Below are 27,421 nucleotides of genomic sequence, written 5' to 3'. Positions count from 1 at the left end.
TTATGAACCTTTGCTTTCATTTGAACCCTGTTGTGTAATCTTACTGTCTGCTCCACCAGAGATATTCAACAAGGAATGAAAACTGTGCCAACCAACCCATGTGCCAACCTGCCAATCCTGGTCTGCCCTATAAATCCCTAGAAATGGCTCAGTGTTTCTACCAATGCTATGTTCAATTATTCACATTTACCAGGCGACATTTCATCTCCCCCGAAACATCTGCCACTTTTTAACAACCTAAAAAGAGGTGTAATGTTAAATAATGTGCATCAAGCTTTTGTCTACAAAATCAAAAGTAATTTACATCGACAGAAATCCAAATATCTCTGAAACGAGCATTCAGCATTTCTCCAGATGTATTTCACAAGCAGCTGCTCATATGTTCAGCTGTGAAATTGGGTTACATTTAAAGTCAATCCGACAGTGCGCGCTCCACAAGCCTGTGATGAGGACGCGCATCAGTCGAGAGAGCGATACAGCGAATGTGACTTCAGTCTGTCGAGTGTGAATTCAAGAAGAAGAGCAGATCACTCTGTTTGAGGAGTTACAGGGATATTCTGCGTTCTTGGGTCTTCACACACTCTTGGCTTTAATATGACTGTTCTACACCTGTGTTTATTCGCGACTTTTTGGAGAGCTGTAAGTAGGCTATTTAATGTTAAACATTTTCTAAGTATTTAATTTGTACAAGTGACCATAATGTAAAACTAATTATAATAGATTTCTGTCAGAAATCGTTTTTATTGTCTTGCTCAGTTTTCTGCAAACAGTTTCTGAGTTGCGCGCATCTGCAAGAATACATTTTAGACGCTTATGGTAATATTGTCGCGAATGCGTCTCTTGTAAGAATTCTAAAAGAATCATATTGACATTTTTTTTATCATGACGTTAAACGTAGAATTCTGAAGAAAAAAAACGAATCCTTTCTTTTCCACTAGAGATACATTTAATAAAAAAGAAAACTGTACCAACCGTTTGATTCCTATTTCAGCCCATTACACTTAATTTGAACTGACTGCTTTCATATAATAATAGAACATTCTATTTAACATTTTTTTCCCCCTAAAAAGTGTGACTTTATTTTAAGTCATATTGGGCAATAGACATGAGAAGCACGACTTGTTTGAAATGAGTTAACAGTTGTGGATTACTGTAAAAAGATGATGAGCCAATGTTACCCACTAATGTAAACAATTTTTAATCTAGTCTGTAGATTATGCAGATTAATGTGCATATGGATTCATATTTTTTCCCCCATCAGGTGCACGCTATCCATCCGGACTGTGCTATCATCTCCCAGCTTATAGAAGAACAAGAGATCTGCATCCAGACTAGGAAGAGAGAGATCAAGAATCAGTCCCAACAAGGTTGTGACAACATTATTACACACACACACACACACACACACACACACACACACACACACACACACACACACACACACACACATACATATATATGGTTCTTGTGGCTGGACAGGTGGGGAGTTCATTGGTCGGCAGCTGATGTGTTCATGCTCAGCTTGGCCTTAACGGAAGATGATTATGTTTGTTTGCCATGTAGAAATCATAACCGTGTTACTTTAATTAAATATAGTCAAGGACAGGTAGGAAATGGTCTTCTGAGCAGACCTACAGCATTTAACCACATTAAAGCTGTGGTTCTCAAATGGGTTTGTTAGAGGAAATAGATTTATAAGTGCTTTCTTCTTCATTTTCCTAGCCAGTATGAGGTTAGTTCCATTTTTTTTTCTTGTTGTTTCTGACTCTGTCAGATCAGACCTTACATTTCTGGATCACAGCTTTATTATTTATTTATTTATTTATTTGACTGTTTTACAGAAATACTTCACCCCAAAAATGAAAATTTGCTTAAAATGTACTCACCCTCAGGCTATCCAAGATGTAGATGAGTTTGTTTCTTCATGGGAACAGATTTTACAGAAATTTACATAACCTGCTCACCAATGGATCCTCTGCAGTGAATGTGTGCCGTCAGAATGAGAGTCCAAATAGAGTCCATCAATTAATGGCCTGTGAGGTGGAAAGCTGCATATTTGAAAGAAATAAATCCAACATAAAGGCATTTTAACTTTAAACCATCTCTTCTGGCCAAAATATGAGTCCATAATCCATAATAACACTTTCTCCAGAGTAAAGGTCTTTCCCCCATTGTCCACCCACGTCAAAATTCACCCACATATTTGTTTAGAACACATAGAACATAAAACTGTTGAATAACTGCCAGACAGTCTGGGAATAGCTAAGCACTGTGGGAAATGTCCCCACAAACGCTCTTTAGGGCAGTCAAGCATACTCTCTGAAGTGACTTGCAGAGTTATTATTAATCTGAAATGAGTTTTGATTGGGGTTCTGATTGCGTTCCTCCCTGAGACTTGTTTAAGTTCCATGAATAGAGTTTTGCTGAATGAGACTTGTACAGCCAGACGGTTCAATCCATGGGACAGATGATAATGATGTTACGTGGCAGCTTGAACCTCCGGAGGTCTGTGTTCCTACAACTTGATAATGTGTGAGTGAGGAAAGGAGATTGTGTGAAATGGTGTGCTTTCCGTTTTCTGCAGTATGTGTTCAGATATGCTTTATTTGAGCTTTCCTATTAAGTTTTAAGCTATAATATTGTTATGCAAGTTAAGGATCCCATGCTGGTTTACAGGACATTTTCTCTGTTTGAATTCAAGCAAAAATCAGAAGAACAGGAAAGCTTCACTGTAGGATGTATAATATAAAATAAAACAGTTATTTAAAGGATTACAATTAAATCAAATTAATTACATTGTTAATTAGTTAATCAAATGAAGTACATTTGTACATCTTGTACATCAACATTTGCAGGAAAATCACCAAATAAGTCTTTAGGGGCTATTCACGCACGACTTTTATTCGGTCTGTAGCATTTTTTAATAACTGATCCATGTACACAGACTGTCTGTCTGACCGACTGTGACCTGCAGACTTTGAAAGGACATGTTTTCCTCTCAGCAGTGACATACAGGAACAAAGCTGTAAATGCCTATAAGGTAATATGCAGTAAAAAATAAAGCTTACAAACAGGGTTTTCCAGCCAGATGAGTCATAAAAGAACATTTATAAGATTTGATAATAATATAGCCAGGAGGGATGCATTTCGCCTTCTTTAACAAATAGTACAGTGACCAAAAAAATAATACGAATAATACGAATATAATACGAATGTAACTAAAAATATTTTTTAAAAATAAAAGTTATAAAATTATATTATAATAATAAATAAAATTGTGTTTAAAATTTTAAAGCAAGCAAGGCAAACAAACAAACAAATAAATAAATCTATTAGACTTTAAGGTTTGGCTCTTTAGCATGACCCCAGTAGCCCCTGCTGGCAGAATATGTAACCACACTGTGGATTTAAAGAGCATCCTTATTGGCTTTTAACAGTAAACTTTTTTGGAGAGTCTTAAAATGTGAAATAGACATACATTTTTCCTATCTGCTGATTCACATTGAAGCTCAGATAAAAATGGCCTCATTAATTTCAGAAAGCATCTTCTAAATACTATCCATCACTATTCACATCTGCTATTTTTTTTTTTAAATCTGCTGAAAACTTGCAACTGCACAAACCGTATTCATGAGTAAATTTGCAATGCAGTCATGCCCTGAATTTTTTTTTTTACCTTATGTTTATTTTTCCTCAAAGTATTGTCATACTGCCAAACTGAGTATAAAAAATTAATGATGCTATAAATAACTGTAGGCATCTAGGTCATTCTGCAGCAGAGGGCTTGAGTGTCTTAAAGACACTGATATAGAATAACCTTTCCCACGCTTCATTGCTCGACATTATTGTTCCAGATTCACACAATTTTAATTGACTGGAATTTGTATTACATTAATGCATGCACATATTGACTAATATTGCTTAGTGACATTTTTAAAAGTAGTTGCATGACGAGCTCTTGAATATTTTGTGACAACATAAGGGCACTGATAGTTGTCATTGTGTGCTGGAGCCTATATGTGCTGGAATTAATGTTTTACATGGACGAGCAGTGGAATGCTAACGCTTTCCTGCACAGCATGACAAAAGGAACTTGGATAAACTGTAAATGAACCCCCTGTCCATTAGATAATATCCATATGAACCACTGCAGAACATATATTGTTGACAGTTTCATTACGGCTCCTCTGTGGTTCCTGTCTCAGGATGTGGGACGGATTGGGACGGGATCCGCTGCTGGCGAACAGCCAATACTGGACAACTCATACATGTGTCCTGTTCAGATGTCTTCCAGCACATCTCCAACACTCAAGGTCAGATCTATCTATCTATCTATCTATCTATCTATCTATCTATCTATCTATCTATCTATCTATCAATCCATCCAACAACCAACCAACTACCTTTCTTTATATATATACAACTACCTACCAACCAACCATCTACATCTATCTATCTATCTATCTATCTATCCAACATCCATCTATCACTGATTTAACCATATATCCATCCATCTATCCATCCACTCATTCATCCCTATATCTTTGCATCCATCCATCCATTCATATATCCATCATCATCCACCCATCCATCCATCTATCATCCACTTATACATCCTTAAATTCATACATTCCTCCATATATCCAACCACTCATCTACATACCCACTCATCCATCCCTGTCCCTGTCTCTCTCTGTTTTTTTTTTTTTTATAGCCTCATTATCATTGCTGTCATTCTTTAATATCCGGCTGCTGTGACGGAGCTTCAGGCTCATGTCTGGTGAAAGGTTTGTCAAACAGCAGCAGATAAGTTGTTTCTTGAGGGCTGGTGCGCAGTAACCGTGGCTGAAAGCTGTCACCCTTCTAGTTTACAGTTAGGGGTTGTAATATTGCGTGGGTCAGTGGTCTTTACAGTCACTGGGCTGTGATTCTGCTGAATGTTTGAATATGCAGACAGAAAGTAGCAGAGCCCTAGAGATATTGGGATTCAGCTTGCACTGAGATAACCTGTTTATATGTATGCACTCAAGAATGGACTTTTGCAGAAGGCTAAATTTTGTTAATTAAATTTGCTAATGCATCACAATTTTGAGCTTTTTCCACAGCTTAATTTCATGGCAAGCAACCAATTTAAATTCATGAAGTGTAAATTTATTTAATCCATTTCCACTGGGAATACATGAATAATTTTCAGTGGCCATAACTGCATATATGGAAATACAAAGCGTAGCGATTTAGTGCTTTACTAAATTAAAAGTTAATAACTTATTCTTGTTGCATGTCAGAAAAAAAGCAAATGTTTGTTAAAAGCCAAAAATTCGAAATGACCAGAGTTTGAACCCAGCTCGGTCCTTTACATTTTCAATCTGTGTTTTAGGCATAAAATGAAATTGTTCATACAATGCATAATCATAATCATGATTCAATTCAGACCGCAAACTCAGGGAAAATGTAACTTTTCACCACGGTATAGATTCAGCAGCGGTGTTATGGTGGCACTGAGAAGATGTGAAGGAAACAAGACCAATCTTTAGATTTGAAAATCGATTTTGACATCAAATGAAGATTGCAGTAAATGTTAAATTATCTACGCAGTACCTTATATAAGACTGACATTTAACTTGTTTCTTTTGCTGCTTCTCATTCCCGCTTCCTTAAATGGCGCACTGTGTTTCATAAAAAACATCTTTGTGATGTTTTTAGAAATATGATTGTCTCCCCGACAACAAAAAGGGAAAGTGTTTTTATAATCCATACAGTTTCATCAAAATTGTCTTACAAAAAGAAATTGTAATATCTGTGACTGCCCTAAAAACTAAACATCAGACAGTAACCTAAAATGCTGGATTAATCTAGACTCACTGGTTTTAACTTTTAAATCCTATGATTTTAAATCCTTTGGAAGTGCTTACAGGTCACAATGCTCAGATGTCAGTAGACACTTACTGTTCCAATAGAGGGTATGCATTGACGTCACTTTCCCGCCGGAACACGCCCCCATTTGACATTTAATTTTGATGTGAAGTTGTGAGAGATGCACACAGATGTTCACTTACATATAACAATTGTCCAAATCAAAATTAACACATTGTGAAAAGCTATTGGTGTATGTATGAATACATTTTTAATTCATTATGAAAATTACAGTGTTTGTAAGAGCATTCCAAAATGAATACATATGTATGTGTGTGTGTGTGTGTGTGTGTGTGTGTGTGTGTGTGTATTTGATATATTTATAGACATTTCAAAAAATAATAATGACAAAAACAAAATGACTGAAAATTCAACAAAAAAGCATTTTAAATAGGATTTTTTTTTTTTTTATCAATGATGCTAAATTTATATATGAGCCTTATAGCCATACAAGCTTTATTTACCTTATTTGTTCAAAGTCATTTATTCAGAGTTGTAGCTGTTGGTCAGACTGTCTCACACTGCTGCTGAGGTTAAAGCAGGTGACTTATGCATTATGAAGGCTGAAGTAGGACACCTGTTCTTTTCTGCCACAGGAAATGCATCCAGAAGCAGGTTTTGTCCCAGCTCTAGTGCTCATGTTTTCCCCCAAGCATTCTCCAGGCGTCTGTGGGTATTTTTGGAAGTGTTATGAAGTGGGAATTGTGCTTACTGCTCTCTGAAATGAGGGCTGATCAGCAGGAGTCTGCAACAACTGACAAACTTGAGACATATTTGGCACTCAGGCGTATGAGAGATTTTAATGACTGCTCATTATGTGATCAGGACAAAAGCCCTTTTATTGATTTTTAAACGCAGTAGCGTTTGGTGAAATTTTAGAAAGCTCTCAAGGGACAAATTTTGCAGTTTTGTCATCTTAAAACCATATGCTTTGCTGTTTATTCGGCAGGTTTTATATACAGGAACTGCACGTCTAACGGCTGGAGTGACCCATATCCGCCGTACGAGGAAGCCTGTGCATTTGAAGATGATTCAGAATCTGGGACTGTGGTAAATAATTTCCCATAATACATACATATTTGACAGTAATGCCTATATTTCAATAAATATTACTTATGCAGAAAGGCTCATTTTGATGAATGGCTTGTATGTAGTGTGTACTTGAGCCTCCCATGATGTCCACTAGTGGTCACTGTTTTGTTTCTGCCTCATGCTTTGGCTTTAACTGTTCTTCTTTTTGATGATAAATAAAGCTGTTTAGGATTAAAAATTTAAGCAGGTCATTGACCTCTATGTTCCTGCTGAAAAAAAAAAAACAAGAATAAAAGAATATATGTTTAAGTATTATTATAATTTTTTTTTTTTTTTGGCTTTTAAGAACTGGAAGAGTTTAACTATAGCCAGTTTTAATCCAAAAATATTAGATATTGACATAATAAAATATAAATCTGTTATAACGGTTAAGCTTGACATACTGTTTGTTAGGGATGTTAACTACTTGTCTCTCAGACTTAGTTTTTTTTTTTTGTTTGTTTGTTTTTTTCAGACAAATTACTTGTCAACCTTGAAACAGCTGTACACTGCTGGATATGCAACATCACTTATATCGCTTATCACCGCTGTTATCATATTCACATGCTTCAGGTAAAGCTCTGTCACACTTATGTATTACACCGGAGGTTCTTTTTGATATTTTGTCAGTTTGACATTTGGCTCCTTTTGATATTTTGATAAAGGCATTAAAGCTGGGGGCCCTGTGTGATGGGAAGTTTAAAATTTTTGAGCTCAGCATCATCAAATTATATAATATTTTTTGCAAATCAGCAAAAAACATAAAGACAATCAGAAGGGAGAATGAAAATATCTGCATATTCAGTAGGCAATCTACAGTGTAAGAATATATCATGTTTATAAATACCCATGATGCTCTGTCATTACAGGAAGTTCCACTGCACCAGAAACTACATACACATCAATCTTTTTGTTTCCTTCATCTTGCGGGCAAGTGCAGTCTTCATCAAAGATGCCGTTCTGTTCTCGGATGAAACTCAGGATCACTGTTTAATGTCCACAGTGAGTGAGAGCGTCTGAATACAAAATTCACAGAATTTCGTCTCATTTGTAAGTCGCTTTGGATAAAAGCATCTGCTAAATTAATACATGCAAATTTAAGTGTAATTTCACTGTGAAGGACTAAACTACCTATTATCCAGAAAAGAAACCTACCAATCAAAAGAGTTAGTTCACCCAAATATCAAAATTCTGTCATTAATTGCTCACCCTCATGTCCTTCCAAACCCGTAAGACCTTCGTTCATCTTTGGAACACAAATTAAGATATTTTTATTGAAATCTGAGAGCTGCTTGACCCTCCATAGACAGCAACACAACTACAATTTTCCCAGGTCCAGAAATGTAGCAAGGACATCAGTGGCTCAACTTCAATTTTGTGAAGCTAAATTGTATTTTGTGTGCAATGAAAACAAAAATAACATAATTTATTCAACAATTCTTCTCCCCGAATTACTGTCTTCCGTCGTTTTGGAGAGTACCACGACGCATGTGCATGCTTTCCCCAGAAAGTAATCAACGTGATCAGCGTTGTTAACGTTCAGCATTCGCGCGTTTTCTCCTGAACGTAAACAACGCTGATTACATTCTGGGGAAAGCATGCACATGCGTCGTGGTACTCTCCAAAATGGTGGATTTAATTTAAAATAAAATATAAAAATTAATAAAAATGACAAAAACACAAATAATTACTGAAACGTTAACCAAAAATGTAAATGAAAACAGAAAATATAGAAATAAATACAAATTCAAAATATTTATAAAAAATACTAAAATAACGCTGCTTCCAGTGCAGGTTATGGTTGTGCTCTTATTCTGTATCTGTACCGGTGTGTGTTTTGTTTTTGACAGGTGGCGTGCAAAACTGCTGTAACGTTCTTCCAGTTCTGCATCCTCACTAATTACTTCTGGCTGCTGGTGGAAGGCTTGTACCTGCAGACGCTCCTCGCCCTCACCTTCGTCTCGCAGAGGAAGTACTTCTGGTGGTACATTCTAATAGGATGGGGTTGGTACATCATGAAAAACAGATTTCAGGAGAAAGGCTGTGTGTCAACAGATTAAAAGCTGAACATCGGCAGTCTGCCAAGATTTGAGCACTAGAGCAACTGAGCAAACAGATATCAGCATTTGTGTCACATTATTGAGATCTCTTCCAAAAAATGTATTACAGATCTGAGGGCTGTTTTTCTGTGCATTTAGGGAAAGTTGTCTTTTTTTTTTTTTTTTGTAGGTGTCCCATCAATCGTGCTGATCGTGTGGGTGTTGACCAGACAATTCTGTGATAACAGAGGGTATGTCACATCTTCAAAATTAAAATTATCTTGAAACTGAAAAGAACTGACCCTATTTCCTTTCTTAATGCATAATCTTATTGTATGCATATTAAGTGTTGCATCAAATAACATTTGGCTTTTTTTTAAAGTCTGGCTTGACATATCAGCATTATTTAAGTATCATCTACATACTATTATAATTTGTATAAATATTTGATTTTTTTATTCTAATTTTGTTGTGTGTTTTTGTCATGACTCATGTCTGTTCATTTTTATATCTTGATAGTTTTTTATAAATGTTTGTTTTAGTTTAAGTTATTTTAGTACATCAAGTTGAACTAAATGAGAATGAGAAATGTTGACTTTATTTCTTTAGTAGTTTTTTTTTTTTTTAGTATTTTAGTACATCAAACAAAAAAAATATATTTTTTGCCTTTTTAGTAGTTTTAGTAATTTGTTGTTGTGTGTTTTTGCCATTTTTGTTAGTTTTTTTTTTATTTTTATATATAGTTATTTTTTAATTTCAGGTTTAGCCTGTTATTTCAGTTGAAAGAACATAAAAAGTAGCTAAATTAAAATAAATTTAAGTAATTTTTCAGTTAAAGTTTATTTTATTTCAAGTACTAATTTTTTTAATGGTTTAAGTTGACTTGCAAATGCAATTTAATGTTATTAAAATAACAATAATATATATTTTTTTTGTTATGTAAATGTCTCATATTTGCAGATGTTGGGATGACACAGATAATATGAACATCTGGTGGATCATTAAAGGCCCGATCACAGTATCCCTGTTTGTGAGTTATGATGTTATTGCATGTCATATTTTGAGATTGATAAAGTTTAATCACATTTATCAGCAGCAGTTCATTAGAAAACTTACATGAGACTTCCCCTGCTCTTCTGTTAGTAAACAGTTTCTGTCTGTCTGTCTGTCAGGCTAATATCATCATCTTCCTAAATGTGATTCGGATCTTGGTTCAGAAATTAAAAAGTCCTGGAGTTGGAGGCAATGACACAGGTCACTTCATGTGAGTCTAATATTAATGTGCAAGAAGTGCTGAAAATGAACTTTTGTCAGCTCTGTTAATGCTGCAAAAAATTGTTGAAGTTATGACAGTCAAAGATAAAAAACATATTTTGGGGTTGTTAGGTGATTTACTGGCCCAGGTTAAAAGAAATGTAGCGCAAATGTAATTGTTATTTGTTACATTGTGAAAGCCAATTCTAAAGCCTTCATACAACACACACCAGTTTTGACAAACAGTTTATGTAAGTTATGATAGTTCCAGAAGAAACCTGTTTAGTGTAGAATCAGACAGATGGCAGGTGTTAAGGTCACTGAAACGCATATATCTTCATTTCTCTGCAATGTCTGTTCATTAGGATACAGCTATACGCACTGCCAGGTCATGCTTCATGCATGAATAATATTTATTTTGACAGTTCATGCTAGGGTGCGTTTCTATTTTAGGTTCTGTTGTGTCTTAATACCTGTATCTCCTGATAATGTAATGTATATGCAGAGACGAAGAGAAATTGCATTTAGCCCATTATCCAGAGGCTTATTCGCTTCTGAAGGCACAGATATGTCTGGCAAATTTGATTCTGTGCCATTTAACTTTATATTGGTTCCGGGCTTGGCCTTGATGTTTGAGGGATTTTTGCATTAAAATGAAATAATCTTTGTTTTATGCATGTTACAAATTACATACTCATCTGAAATAAATGAAATAAATCACTTAGATGGTACAGATCTAGCTGTGCTCTGAATTGTTTGTGTGAAGGCACGAATTCTGATTCATGATCAATTTTTGATAATCACACAGGAGATTGGCCAAATCCACCTTGTTTCTGATTCCTCTGTTTGGGATGCATTACACTCTGTTTGCCTTCCTGCCAGAAAACACAGGGGAAATAGTCCGGTTTTACATCGAACTTGGTCTGGGCTCTTTCCAGGTACACATGATTTCATTTCTTTATGTAGAAATGATCTGCTTAGTGTCAGTTTACAGATTCCGTAATGAGGAAATGTTTTATTGTATTCCTGAAAGTCAAATTTTCTTTTCTCCAGGGCTTTGTGGTGGCACTCCTTTACTGTTTTCTCAATGGAGATGTAAGTATTCTCACAATGGAAATATTCAACATGATATTGACAGTTACAACTACATTTTAACAGTTTTTCCTAAAAAAAATGTGCAAAACTAAAAACGCCATGATACTGGATGGATGCAAGGGCGTTGCTATGCAGTGTTTGACTATATTTCTTTGTGGTTGCATACTATGGGTCAAATAAAGCACTCTTGAGCAAATCAAAAGTAATGAAACACACACACACACACACACACAAAAAAAAAAAAAAAAAAAAAAAAAAACGCTAGGCATCATTTATAGGCAACTTTTTAGTCTAAATGGGTACAAAAACCTTGGCATCGAACACTAACATATACTCACGCAGAAACACGTATCGTCGTTCTAAACTCAGTTTTTAACCCTGAGCAGCAGAACGGTTTTATACTTGTAATTCAGAAGCGTGAAAGAATGTGGTGTTGTTAGCTAGATGATGTTATATATTAGATGCTTAGCAACAGAAAGCAAATCGCGTAGCCTACCTTACATTCACCATAGAGATGTACAGTATAATACCTCATAAGACCTCATCATCAATGTAAGTAACACGAACATCCAGAAACATAGCAAGGACATCAGATAACGCAGGATTTTTTTTTACCAAGAAAATTAGTTTAGCATTAATTATTTCAACTGTGTAAAGCCCCTGTCTTCTGACTAGATCTATAGTCTGATGCTATAAAATCGCAGTCTGTGTCAATCATAGCCTACACTACACTATTTCTTGTGAAATTGGTTATCTCTGACTCCTCCAAACTTTAATTGGGAAAATCTGGGGAAAAGGTTGTGTAATCAAGCATAAGAATGAGCAACACTCTTAAGACAAAAGGTGCAAAACTTTCACTGTGGTGCTTTCAAAATGTATTAATACAGTAAATACACTTTAAGCTTTAATATCTACCATAAGGTACAAAGATGCATCTTTAAGCTTTTCTTGCTTAATAGGGATACTGTGCAAGTTGTTCTGAGAGTATCACAATCAGTATAACCATTTGATATGAATGTATTGTCACTGAAGTGTGTCTCTTTCTCTTTCAGGTTCAGGCAGAGTTGAAGCGCAGGTTATGGACGTGGCAGACCCAGACTCATCTGAGCCCCAGTAAAAAACGTCAGGTCACTGTTACTCAGATCATGATGCATGACTCCACTCATTCAGACTGCCATCTGCAATGGCTACGTCACGTCTGTGTGAACACACCTGGATGATGCAGGTGGAAAGACTTGTAGGAGACTTCAGGAACTTCACGTCCGGCTCTGGAGTGTGGAAGATGTTCAAAGAAGAGGAAATGGGCCATTGTATGGCATTATCAAGGTCATGTTGCAAACACAACAGAGTTATGGATTTGGCAGATGTCATTTGAGATTAGTTAGCATATAACTACTACAAGCAGATTGTGACACAGCCAGCATGAGTGAGTGGAAGTTTGATTAAAGTACAGATTTGATGGGGCCCATGCAGTAGCAAATGCTTCATTAACATTCTGGTTGTATATTAGATTTGTGGTATGCAAAAGATATGAAATATTAAAAAAAAAACAAATTTACAACCTCATTCCATCCAAGTGCTGAGCTTTTTGCCATAAACTGCAAAGTAACATGATTAATATTCATCAGTTTGGAGGCTTTTAATTTTAAAGTGATTAATTTGTTATTGCTGAGGATGCATCATAAATATACAGGATACAGCTTTGAATTTTCTTATGCCTTTGCTTTTTATAGCTGCTTTTAACGTAACATTTTTGAACAACTTTGAACATTGATAGAAACTGAATGATATTGCTTCTCGGCAGCATATAGGTGTATTTAAGTGGTACTATGGGATATGAGCTCATTCATCAGTTTGAGTTTCATGGTACACTATGTACACTGAATGGGGTCACTTTGGGATAATAATAGTTTTCATGTTTTTGAAGGAAGTCTCTTATTCTCACCAAGGCTGCATTTATTAAATATACAGGGCAGTATAAACCATAAATATTATTACAATTTAAAATAAGCATTTTTATTAGGGCTGTCAAATGATTAATCACGATTAATCACATCCAAAATAAAAGTTTTGTTTACATAATATATGTATGTGTACAGGGTATATTTATTATGTATATATAAATACACACACATAAATTATATATTTAGAAAATATTTACATGTATATACATTTATATATTTATATTCTTATATTTTATATTATATATAAATATATTTAATATATAAACATAACATATTCTTCTTAAATATATACATGCATGTGTGTGTATTTATATATACATAATAAATATACACAGTATACACACATATATTATGTAAACAAAACTTTTATTTTGGATGTGATTAATCGTGATTAATCATTTGACAGCCCTAGTTTTTATGTGAATATATCTTAAAATGTAATTAGTGTGATGCGCAGCTGAATTTTCAGCATCTTTACTCCAGTCTTCAGTGTCAGATGATCCTTCTGAAATCATTCTAATATGCTGATTTGCTGCTCAAGAAACATTTATGTTTATCAATGTTGAAAATGTTTCAGGAATCGATGAATAGGAAGTTCAAAAGAACAGCATTTGTTTGAAATTATAAATGTCACATTTGATCAATTTAATGTATCCTTGCTGAATAAAAGTATTACTTTCTTTCAAAAAAAAATACTTACTGACTGTAAACTTTTGAATAGTATTGTGTATGTCTGCAGACATTACAGCTGAATAACAATTACTGGAGCAATCAGACTGTACAATTAATGTAAAATAAAATGCAGGATAGCACTGACTCTTCAACTGTTGTACAAGTTATGTTGAAATGTTACACTGAGAACAATGTTTACGGTTTTAAAAATTGTATTGTACTGTATATCTGCTATACTAATTAAATTATTTTAACTTTGTACCTCTTTTAGAGATGCCAACAGTTTATTTTTATGTCTCTCTTGACAGTTTTTTATTATTAAATATTTATTAGATAGCTATTTTTAATATGTAATATTAAATATCTTTATCTCTCTCACTCAAAGACGACACACACATAGAAAGAACTACATAAAACAGAGTTTTTTGTCAAGAATGGAATTCAGACACGTACAAAAATGTTCACAGGTCAAACATGGACATCATCTCTACATCAAAGCAGAAGAAACAGCAGGCATCTTTACAGAGCAGCTGAATGTACGATACAGTTGTTGTCTGGGTGTTACATTCAGATTGAAATGAGTTAGTCCACAATATGAAGACATCTCAAAGACACAATGAAACATGTCAGACCAACACGAGAGACACATCAAATCTCCCACTTATCTCCTCGTTCCTCAAATATACAGCGCTCAAATAGGCTATACAATCAAATAAAAAGCATTACCTACTGGCAGGCAGATGTGTTACAAGCACAAGAAAACAGGTCTGTAACAGCTTTGAGACATGGTCGTTACCTTCTGAGCTCACACTCAGAATGACGGCTGGTGTCAAGAACATAGAAAGCAGCAAAAACTGTCTTTTTTGTATTTTTTCATGCAGATATATCTAGGAAGAGCCACAGAGGGAGCTCGGACCCTCATATACCCAAACACTTATGAAGCTGTAAAGTCACGTGATCCAAGCAACATCTGGCACTCACCGTTAGTATTTCACAATTTATTTCTACAGACAAGTTCACTATCACCGAGAGCTTGTTCAAGATCATTAATATTTACAGGTTGAAAAATAAAGACGATAAGAAAAAAGAGAAAGCTCAAACAAAAAAACAGATTTTTTTTGTCATCAATGGTGAGAATTTAAGTGTTTAATCCCCGCCCCACTGAGCGGATTTGCAAAAATAATGACTCTCCTGGTTTGCCACTGGCCAAAAAAAACAGATAGTCCCACTCCAAACTCACGCAATTGTTTGAACTAATGTTGTAGTTCGCGATGCTCAAACGAAACAAGCTTTTAGCACCAAAGAGCCACAGTGTTTACACTTTTTTTTTTTTTTTTGAAAAATCCAGCTACAAATGATTTATAGTAGTGCTGTCAAATGATTAATCGCGATTAATCGCATCCAAAATAAAAGTTTTTGTTTGTATAATTTGTGTGTGTTCTGTGTATATTTATTATGTATATATAAATACACACACATACAGTATACATTTAGAAAATATTTACGTCTGTATTTATATTCATATAATTTATATTATAAATAAATATATTTAATATATAAACATAACATATTTTTCTGAAATATATAAATGCATGTGTGTGTATTTATATATATATATATATATATATATATATATATATATATATATATATATATATATATATATAATAAATATACACAGCACACATATATTAACATAAACAAAAACTTTTATTTTGGATGCGATTAATCGTTTAACAGCACTATTTTATAGTCATCTCTGCATATTAAGTACAGAACCAGTATTTTACATCAGAAATATCTGTTTAAAGAAAAACGCGATCAGTCTCAACTAATTGCGTGAGTGGGCAGGGCTATGTTTAAGACCTTCTGTCATTATTTTTGCATTTTCGTTTGCTGATGATGATAGTAGCACACAAATTACACACTTCAACTTCAAAATAACAACCAAAGAAAAAGCGTATACATTTTCCCCACATTTTTTTAAAAGATCTGTGCGATCTACATGACCATCACTTTACTGTACATTTCAAAAATCACTTCAATTCTGCCATGTGATTCACCGACAACTATGAGCTGCAACAAAAGCATGCTGCATTTCAAAAATGGCATGTTTATAATCACAGAAGTTTTACATACATCATTGGTACTTTATGACTGTAAGTGTTGACTAAAGAGAGAGTGCTGGTACATCCATCATTTACTGGCACATGTGCATCTTTAACATATATACAGAGAATTTACACTCACGGCAGAGAATAATACTGTACTGGATATAAACAACACTTTTAGCAGAGACTCTTGTCACTTTGCACACTGATGCACGCTATTTTTGTGATCAAACATGTAAAATATGAGTGATGATAACTAATTATGATTGTCAGTCAGTGGTGACGCAGTAAATTTGGTTGGATTCATAGATTGACATCAGATATTGTACTTGTAAAGGGTTGGGGGTTACCTGTCTCTCAAGTATTAAAAGCTTTCACTCAAAAATGAATCAAAATCTGTCATCATTCACTCATCTTCATGCCATTTCAAAACTGGCATAATTTACTTGTTACCATGCAACATATAGCGATCACCGGCTGTCAAGCTCTTAATATGAACAACAACAACATAAAAGTCATTCATATGATATGATGCTAAAATGATGCTTTTTGTCATTTTGGAGCTGAACATTCTTTACATTATCATTCTAGGAGTACAAGCATTTAAAAATGGTATGACATGAAGGTGAGTACATTATGACAGAATCAACATTTTTGGTTGAAATATCTTTTAACACTTTCACATCTCACTCAAATGTCTCATTTCTCTCACAGTTGAAAACGTCAGCCCTAAGAGCATTTATAATGCACCTGACAGTAAAGTAATGGCATTGATTTGCGCATCTCAAAGCTCTAGAAATGTCTATACTGTATGCACTCTAATTAATATATTTCTACTATGTAGAAATGAAAGATTGTAAAAGCGAACCTGAACACTGTATCTGTTAATCTACACTAATAAATGACTATTAATTAAATCAATACAGCATGGCACTGGTTGTTGTTTAGAGTAGATCCATCAAAGCTATTTTTGTGACCAACAGGCACTTCAGAATAAATCAGAGGGAACTGTGGAATAGCCTCCTCACTCCGGTAATTGTTTACAGAACTATTTTTTTGACAATCCTTGATTTGCTGATATTGGCTCTGTGTAGTTACAAACCATTCGCATGACAATAAGATAACACTGGCCAAAAGCTAAATCACAGAACCATAACAACATTTACATATAATCTAAATTCATGAGTCATTCATAAGTCTTTATATTGTTGACATACTCTGTACTTACGGCTGATTGTAAAAAAATATGTTTTACAATCTCTCTGTGGAGAACATTTAATCAAATACACAGCATCTGAACGAGCAACACAAAGTCTGTACATTTTCTTTTATAGTGTACTTCTGATAAACACAGTAGCTTGCAGATAAAACAATACCGAAATATTCATGTTTTGGCACTTTATATTATTATATTTTATCGTAACACTGAAATGTAACCTGTCTCTCTCTCTGATTTCTGATTTACACTTAAACTAGAAAGCAATGTGCTGTTGGATGGATTGATGTTTCTCTGACTACATTCTAACCACAAACGGTTCACATTCTCTATGGCTCAAAATGCGATATGAAAATGAACTATATTTTCCGCCGCGGTCTCATTTTGGCATTGCGGTGTGAATCATACAGCCCCTGTTCTGCATTATTATTGATTAAAAATAACATTCTTTTATGCTTGTATTGTTATTTACTTATTAGATTAATTAGAAAGCCTTCAAAAAGTTGCGTTATGGTCAGAAAGCTTCATAACCTGAATTGCAACTTCTAAGTTTTGGCACTATAAATATTGTTGGGTGACACATTCTGGATCTTGTTTGGAATCTTTAAATACTATCCAGATATTTCATGAATTATTACTAGTTCTTCTCTAATTGTGATTGGTCGGCCCTACTGCAGGTGAAGAGGGTGAGTTGGAGGGCGGGGCTTATGGGCGGACAGGCCAATCAGGCGCTCAGGTGGGCAGGTTGAGGTTGACCGTCTCGGCCAGAGGGCTGGACATGCGTATCTGTGAGCTGCTCTTGCTGAGGATGGACAGCTGCGTCCCCCCGTTCACCCCACTGCTCGCTAGCGAAGGGTGACGCTGCTGCTTCAGGTCCACAGCAAAGTACCTGTTCACCGTCCAACTCCTCCATTTCCTCTTTATCTCCGACTGCACCTTTAGGGAGAAATGAAAAGGTCATTTTTTTAATGTACTCAGCTGTAAAGGTGCACGCGTTCTCCACCAGTCCACGCTCTCTCTCATGCTTTACACCATGTCCAAGCCAGACGTGACACGTTTGTGGACACAGAAAGCAAAATACTTCACAATATTATAGCCATTTGATGTTTTATGTTTGGATCAATTCGATTTCATTGTAGGCAGGGCTACTTAGAGCAATGCAACACAAAATATGTGTCTTGTTGCAATGTGCAGTTGCCTCATTTTTGTGTGAATTTTTGCTGTAACATGGAAGAAACTGATTGTTTATCACTTAATCACATCACACCTGGTCAGGACATGGTAGTGTTTTGGCAGTAACTAAAAATGTAGATTTTTTTTTATGCAGCACAATTGGATAAACTATTGTGGAAACGTAATGTTTTCTGAGCAAACCCAAACATATATGAAATTAATATCAAAGCTGATTGCATGCTTTTGAGAATATCAAAACAAAAGCTCTTACCTCTCCATTCAGAAAGCAGTACAACACAGCAACCACAAAGCCCTGTGAAGAGTTAAAGTGAGTATGTGGTGAAGTGCATATCATTTTAAAGTACTTTACAGTTCAAAAGTTTAGTAGAAATCAATACTGTAACTCAGCAAGGATATATTCATTAAAAGACAGTAAAGACATTTATAACGATACAATTGATTTGTTTAGATTCCTCAAAGAATCCTAAACATGTATAATGGTTTCCACAAAAATAAGTAGCACAACTGTTTTCAGCAGAAAATTTCATAAACAGCTAATTCTGAAGGATCATGTGACACTGAAGACTGGAGTAATGGTTGCTGAAAATTCAGCTTAGCATCACAGGAATAAGTTGAATTTTCAAATATTTTCAAATACGAACCAGATATTTTAAAACCTCAATAATATTACTGTTTTTACTGTATTTTTTTTTTGAGCAGAAGAGATCTATTAATTTAATCAAGCTCCAAAACCTAGTGAACTGCAAAACCGTGCCCCAATACGGTCTTAATATGAAGTAGTTTTTGTATGAATATTTTACAGGTGTTTTACCAGTATTTTGAAATACATACTCATTGCATTGCATAGTGTTTTATGGGTTTAAAGTAAATTTAACAGAAAATGTACTGATAATTTTTATTTTTCTTACAGTGTGGCTTGCTGTCTACATAAGCTACCATCTAAGGAAGCATATTACTAAAAATATCACACTGTTGAAACACTCTACATAGGCAGCAATTCACAAAAGTTGAGTGAAAACTAGAGTTGACTGCAAGTTGCAACAGAGCCTAACATAAGTACTCATACTGATACTAATACTGGTTGTATATTTTAAAACAAAACTGGATAATAGATCTTAAGTACTGAATAAAATATGATTTCTTTTGATTCTATCTGCTATTTTTAAAATAAACATTTCACTAGGATTTTTGCAATGTTTTCTGAAGTTGTCTGATCCACAAAAGCTTATATGGCAGCATTTAATATTGATGCCTTATGTTTGGAACAGCCCTTGTGTTGGGATCGCACCTACTGTATGATGCCATTTCTGGTAGCTCACTGGTTTGGAACAGAGAAATAGTGTCCACTGAGGTGTTTCTATAATACAGTGCTAAAGTTTCTACTATAAAAGCTGACGCTCAGTACCTGGAAGGAGCCCAGTCCCAGCTCAAAGACCAGTCGCTCCCGCTTGCTGAAATCCTCCGGGGAGAAGGCAAAAACAGTGTAGTGGATTCCAAACAGAGGGATGAGGAGCAGGGTGGAGCGCGCCAGACGCCTGTCAACATACAGCACACACAGCGACGCTTCAGACAGCTGATTAAATCTCTCAACATGTCAACACACAGTTACTGTAATCAATGCACTGGAGATCAGAGCCCTCCACAATAATCCTGCTCCACAGGAAAGAAGGCCTCTTTGATTTATCTATTATTTCTTCTAGACAGCAGAAGAGTAAAAATAGAGACCTCAGATGCTTCTCCTGAGCAAAAGATCCCAATGATATCACATATGTCTCTTCTCTAGACTTTCAGAAGAGATTTCAACAATGTCTGGCTGTGCATTACCGAAATAACAAAGTCTGCAATTAAAGTCTACCCTAAGATATGAAATAATAGTCAGAAATATCTATTTTTTAAAGGGAACAGTTTATAAAAAAATTGACATAATACAAAAAAAAATAGTGGGGTCAATAACCCAAACTGCTTGGATGAATAACAGCTGTGCGAAAGTTCACCCAGTTTTGATTCCAAAATCTGGCTCCAAAAAGATTCCAAAACCTGGTTTCAAAAAAAAAAAAAAAAAAAAAAAAAAAAATCCAAAATTTATTTAGTGGATAAATAACACTTAAAATTCAGTTTCCATTTTTTTCCCCCAAGTTTTTGTAAAATATTATGATCAATAAAAGTTTTTGTGAAATAAAAAAATATTAAATTAAATGACATCATCCTTTGAAAACCTATATCGATCAACTAATACTGCCAAGCCCTGTTTTGGTCTTAGCAGGGCCCTTGGCCAAGACTAAGACTAACTGCCCGGCCACCTAAACCAGACTGGACCAGCCTGACCCACCAATTCCAAAACTAATAGGCAACTGTAAACTGGATTTTCCAACAGTTAAAACTTATTAAAAGTCTTGTAGTAGAGTTTGGTGCTAACAACATCAGGGACATGGATTCAGTTCCCAGAGAATGCAACTGATAGAAATACATTTAAATATGAGTGCAAAGTACTGTAAATCACTTTGGATGAAAGTGTGTGCATGTAATAAAACTACAAACCACAGACAAGACCACAAAAACTATGTGCAGTGAATATTCACAGCCGTTTTTCCTCAATGGATGGTTAAAAATGAAAAATGCACATTTGTTGGCCAACACAGACGCAGATGCACACACACATTCACACAAACACACACACTTACAGCGTGATGGTAGAAAGCTCTGACATCCTGCACGAATGCTGGGCGGCCTGTGCGGGCTCACTGAAGCATTTCTGTGCACAGCTGCTAAACACGACAAAGACAACAAACACTCTTTAGGACAGAACACACACACACACACACACACACACACACACACACACACACACACACACACACACACACACATACACGCACACAGACTCACTCACAAAACTGACAGACCCCAACACCGAGAAAACTCAAGGACCACTAATAGAATAGCTCTAGCACATTCTTTGCATGATACTGTTTTCCATGCAATCACATTAAATAAGGACCGAAGCCTTCAAGCTTAAAAAAGGATGCAAAAACAGGTCCATACGTCTTGTGCTCTAGATTATTTAGGGTATTTAGGCTGCTTGTCCAGAAATTTTTTTAAAAATGATTTTTTATTTTTTTTTACTGCCACAGAAACAAACATGTTGCCTTGATCAACATAGCAATGATTCCATCACTCCTGGAATCTGCACACAACAGATTTACTGATCATGACCATTCTAACAACAATTAAAAAATAAAGAGAGCTGTATTAATAACACATTCTATTGTTACATCGCAATCATAGTGTTACAAATTTTGATGGAAATTCCAAATCTCAATCAGATTGTTACAAATTTAAATGGAAATTCCAAAAGGATTCCTGTATGCATACAAGATGAATGCTTCCATTTATCCCAGTTTTTAGTTACCAGAACAGGAAACCTTATGGTTAAATAATAAAACAAAACCTAAAAATAACCGTTAGAGAACACTCTTTCTAGATTCTGTCTAGGTTGTCACAAAAATCTTCCCAGCAACATTAGATTTTGATTACAATACATACACAGAGAATGTTCCTATATTGTTATTCTTTAGTTCTCAGAAATAATAGAGAACGTTCCATATAGGTAATATGTAGGTGGTCACAAAATGTTCTGGCAATATTAGACTTTGGATACAAAACCTACAGAGAACTTTTCTAGAATCTTATTTGGTTCCTAAACATAACCAAATGGGAACCATATGCTAAAGTTAGGTGAACATTCTGTGCTGCTTGGATACTATGAAGACTTTCATTTCATTTCAGCCACCATCATGTGATACATCGTATCCACTAATCAGACACAACAGCACTCTGTTTCCATGGTGACTGAGACTAACACACTCACAGGTAGATGCTGGACTCGTTCCCGCCAATGTCTGGAGACTGCAGCTTCTGCACCAAGATTATGATGATTCCAATGAAGAGGACAAAATTAATCTGAAAGGAAATGCATGCGTTTATTATAGAATATAATATGTCTCCATTTACATACAGTACATAAATTAATATTTTTTATTCATCCACCTTTTAGCTAAAAATAAAATATATTATCTTACCATGATCGATGCCACAACGGGTCCCTTGATTACCCACCAGAGGGCAGTATTATCATTCATGTCCCAGCAACTGCAGAAATACAATTGATTAACTGTAAGGAGCTTTATTGCTATTGGTAGGCTAGGTCACGTGATTTAGCAGCTGTTCAGAATGATAAACTGCTTGCTTCTGAAAGAAAATAGCATTCAGTGTGTGCCAGATGCCCTACTGCATTTGCCTAAAAGTGTGATATAGGACAGCACATACTGTCTGGAAAATTGTTTCTCAAAATGCAATGTGCTTGAATCAAAATTTATCCTAATTATTTTCCTAACCATGTAAAGCCTTTCATATTAAATATTAGTCAAAAAATGTTAAACAGAAGGGTTTACTGGACATAACATAAAAAAAGAAATATAAAGAGTTTGCTTTTTTTTTTTTTTGAGCATCATATTTGATACATCACGCTTTTATGGCACATGCAATACAATATAGTGAGAATATAGAGCTCATATTTAAGGAGGGAAAACACCTCAGGATCAAACTGAGCAAAAATATGCAATTTGGTGCAGGTGATTATATTTATATGGCCAAATAATAAAAGTAAGATGAAATTCTGATAGCTACTTACATAAAATGCATGTAAATATTAGTTGTCTCTATATCTCCCAATATTTATTTATTCCAATTTATTTGTATGATCAAAGCTCTCTAGTTTTTATCGTGGGGCAAAACATATAATGCAATACGATACAATGATGATTGAGAGATGTATAAATAAATGCACCTCGAAAGCCTGAAGATCATATTTAATACTCACATTTTAACACAATTTTTCTAAAATTATGATGTATGGACAATCAAGTTAAAGTTACACGTTTTTCTCTTGAAAAATAACTAACAATATAAAATGTAATGTCTATGTTTACCTAAAAATTTCAAAGCAAAAATACATGTGAACCACAACATGAATATGCATGTTTTTACAATGATACTAAAAGGTCTTTTATTTAATTAAAAAAAAAAAAAACTAACTTTTTTTTTTTTTTTTTTACAAAGTTTGATCATGTTGCTAATTTAGAGGCTTTAGAAATTTGCATATGAATTATGCTATAGGTTAATAGATGCTCCTGGTCTTATTGTGCATAATTATATCACAACAGTAATGAAATGTAATTAGAAATGCATGAGTTGCACCTTTTCATGTTGACCACATTCACCTTGTTACTATTTATGTAATCCAACTCCAAAAAGATATTTTTACACAAAGCTGGATTAAACCATATGTATTTCTGAGATGATAACCAGATGGCACAGAATTAAACGTAGTGAGGTTATGTAACAAAGCAGTGTTTTCTTATTTAAAACATTTTAAAAAATAGCATGTGGTCCTTTCCAAACATAGTCTCATTCTAGTGACTAGTGACACTGAAGTTCATAGCCATCATTTGCATATCAAAGCAACAAATACAGTGTATTAGTTTTCATGTATGCGGCATTGCACATACCCAGAATCATCAAAATGAAGGCGCAGAACGGCCCATATGGTCACACAAATGGTGGGCGTTCCTGAAAACGCGAGAGGAAGAGGAACTTTGTCAGACCTCAAAGCTGTTCTCCAATGCATTTGGACCATCAATATGAATGCATTACATACGCCAGCACAACAAATCACATCATAAAGAGCCAGTGGCCAGTTAATACACAAACACCACACTCCATTTCCCTCCATATCTATGACTGTGACACATAATCAATCATAAACAATCCATTTTTTCTATGATGCATCACTGTGACATACCCCAGCCGATGATGGTGTACCAGTAGAAGTAGCGTCTTTCAGGAAAGAAGGTTTCCACCAGAAGCGTGAAGAGATAGAGACCTTCGATGAAGAGCCAGAAGTAGTTTGACATCACACAGTAATGGAAGAAGACCATCACTGCCTTACACCCCACCTGAACACAGAGAAACACATTCAGGTTTGCTTAAAATCCAATGGATCCCATTAGAAATCCATTTTACATTCACTCTTAAAAATAAGAGTGAATGCTATTTATTGGAATCTAGGGTTCCATGAAGAACCTTTAACATCTTTGGTATCTTTCCATTTCACAAAAGGTTCTTTGTAGTGAATATATATAATATGCTTAAATAATATGCTAAAGGCAAAATATATTCAGTTGTGAAAATGAACATATTAATTATTAAGATAGAAAATGTTAAACATATTTGTTAAAAACAGTTTTATCATATTCTCGCATAATTCGTTGATTATGTTTTTGTAAAGTCATAATTGTGCTACAATATAGTATATATAATATAATATTTTGATCTGTCTGCTATTTGCAATTTACTATTTTTCATAGTGTGATTCATGGTAAACGGTATTAATACCAGTTAGGGTCAGTTTGACTTGCAAATGTCATAATAAAATTATGTTAAAAACACAACAATTGAAAACAAAACCATACACAAATGTCTTGTCCTCATTTTTTAATTCCAAGATTAAAACAAGTGACATTTCAATGATATTTTGACCAGTTTAGCTAATCAACCCAGCCTAGTGATCATCTTAAACCAGCTGTAAGCAACTGGATCCATGATGCATCCTTCCGTCTGACAGACTGCATGTATATTTCCATTCATTTCCATTCACAATTTCTTGCCCGCCGTGTGTCAGAAAACCCTAAAGTCTTTAACCATGTTCATCAATTACCCTCTGATCCAATTTGTTGCTAAGTGATGTCATTAACATGGCCTCTGATTGGCTAGGGGTAAGAGCTCAGAGCCCTCATTCAGGTGTATAATGAGAGCATGCACGTTTTTATAAGCTATTCATATGCTAATACAGAAATAATGGAATATTTCCAGAGCAGCTTCATGATAATTACGGCTGTTTGTCAGGCACAGACGGGGGAAACAGAACGTGTTGTTGTTGAACGTGGGCCGAAGGCTTGAACATAAATGGATGGAGTTATTATTAGTCTCTGGATTTCACATGCAAACAGCATCCAGCCAAACTCTGGCCCTACTAACAGTTTCCACTTATCTGTGATTCACTGTGAAAACAAAGCCTATAGAAAAACTTTAAACCACACACACACAAAAACTATTAACAGATTAAAACCAAATAGTTTTATATGCTGATGGCACCATAAATGTAAAACTGTTATAAATAAAAATTTAGAAATAATTAATAATTTTTATTGTTTTTTAGTATATTTAGTATTTAGTGGTGTTATGTTATATATATATATTTTTAATACATTTGTCATATTGATTTCTTCAGGCATAAAACTAAAAAGGTTTAGTGAAGCTTTAATCCAAAACAAAATATGTGCATTGGTGCATGTGCATTACTCACAGTATGAATGAAGCAGTGGTCGCTGTCCTCCTCAGCATACAGGACCCCGTCTTTAATGAACACAGAGATGGCTCTCAGTATGAAGGACACAAACAGGTTCATGTGGATGAAGTTCCTGGTGCAGTGAAGCTTCCTGTTGACAGACGTTCAAAGACAGGATTACGCTGTTGTTAGGAGATTGAAATTCTAAAGTGTTTGGGTGGGCAGCTGAGGGTCTGTATCAATGTGCAAACACTCATCACTGCTTCTTTGAAGCCCTCGGCATCTTATCATAATGTACATCATACACAGGTTCTTCAGATCACTCTATTTGCTTTTTAGGTACTGTAAAGCACCACTACACAGATGCTTTTCTAAAGAACTAAAGAAAACAAAGTACTCAAAATGCTTCTTTATTTGCATCAGGCTGTAAAATCCTTTGTCATTGTAATCGGGAAACTGTACTTTAAAAAGTTAAGAGGCCAATCTCACATCTCGGCGATAATACACACCAAAAAAGAAGAAACAAAAGAAGAAACAAAATAAATGATATTTTGCATGAATAAAATTAAGTCACAGTTTTGTACTGCAGTTAATATTTCTAGTAAAATACTTTTTCCTAACATAATCAAATCACTACCAATTAAGTATCACAAAAAAAAAAAAAAAACATGGTTTGACATGTATCATGTACTTAGAGTTTCATCAGTATGTTAAACTGACCGGAAGCGGCACAGAATGACCATAGCTGTGGTCAGAGACACCAGAGATGTGCTGTATCCCACCGTATAGAGAGCTTTCACAGACGCATAGTACATGTCCTTGGGAAGGGAAGAGAAAACTACATTAGTCTTGGTTAGCAGCAGTTTAGCAGAGCTTTTTGCTTTTTTCCATTTCTGTTTGTGCAATCATTTGAATGCTTTTTTCCGACAAGGAAAAAAAGAAAAGAAAAAAGTAATTGTGACTTTTTATCTTATAATAACAATTTTGCAGTTCTGATTTTTTATCTCACAAATCAGAGAACTGTGAGATATGAACTCACAATTGCGAGAAAAAAGTCAGAATCGGGCAAATCGAGACTAAAAGCTTGTTTCTGCAAGGAATTAAAAAAAAATTAAAAAGGTATTTACGACTTTATCTCACAGTTCTGACTTCTCAAAACTTTGTCTCACAAATGCAGGTTACAAACTTGCATTTCTAATGAAAAAATATTTATGAGTTTATATCTTGCAATTCTGGCTACTTTTCATCTCACTATTCCAACTTCTTAAAATTCTTAAAAAAAAAAAAAAAGTTAGAATTCTTAGAAGATTTGAGTTATTAACTTGTAATTGAAAGTTTATAATTTGAAATTGTGAGATATAAACTTCTGAGAAGAAAATTCAGAAATTGCAAAAAAAAAAAAAAAAAAAAAAAGTCTATGTCTAAATATGTCGGAATTATGAGATAAAGCTGTGCCACTGCCTTTTTATTTCAGGTTTTCTTGGAGG

General features: G+C 34.8%; 1 protein-coding gene and 1 pseudogene across 4 annotated transcripts in view; one reads left to right on the top strand and one right to left on the bottom strand.

Moving 5' to 3' along the window:
• The first annotated feature begins 458 nt into the window (after positions 1-458).
• Positions 459-13,383, top strand: LOC109111748 (annotated as a pseudogene).
• A 2,471-nt stretch (positions 13,384-15,854) lies between these two features.
• LOC109071429 (pituitary adenylate cyclase-activating polypeptide type I receptor-like) overlaps positions 15,855-27,421 on the bottom strand; it is a 30,271-nt gene continuing 18,704 nt past the window's right edge. Inside the window, exons 6-15 of one of the 4 annotated variants that reach the window (XM_042719011.1) lie at positions 26,655-26,752; positions 25,953-26,085; positions 24,390-24,543; positions 24,097-24,157; positions 22,609-22,678; positions 22,398-22,489; positions 21,211-21,294; positions 19,935-20,064; positions 18,780-18,821; positions 15,855-18,284 (exon numbers count right to left, since the gene is read on the bottom strand). In XM_042719011.1, the coding sequence (XP_042574945.1) occupies positions 18,060-18,284; positions 18,780-18,821; positions 19,935-20,064; positions 21,211-21,294; positions 22,398-22,489; positions 22,609-22,678; positions 24,097-24,157; positions 24,390-24,543; positions 25,953-26,085; positions 26,655-26,752 (1,089 nt within the window). In that variant the 3' untranslated portion in view covers positions 15,855-18,059. The remainder of the gene's footprint in view (positions 18,285-18,779; positions 18,822-19,934; positions 20,065-21,210; positions 21,295-22,397; positions 22,490-22,608; positions 22,679-24,096; positions 24,158-24,389; positions 24,544-25,952; positions 26,086-26,654; positions 26,753-27,421) is intronic. The other 3 variants (XM_042719012.1, XM_042719013.1, XM_042719014.1) reach the window with 3 other exon arrangements.

Source organism: Cyprinus carpio, chromosome B2 (assembly GCF_018340385.1).
Source record: "Cyprinus carpio isolate SPL01 chromosome B2, ASM1834038v1, whole genome shotgun sequence".
In the NCBI taxonomy this organism is placed as follows: Eukaryota; Metazoa; Chordata; class Actinopteri; order Cypriniformes; family Cyprinidae; genus Cyprinus; species Cyprinus carpio.
The sequence above is the reverse complement of the archived record's forward strand: the minus strand, read 5'-3'. Positions and strand labels throughout refer to the sequence as shown.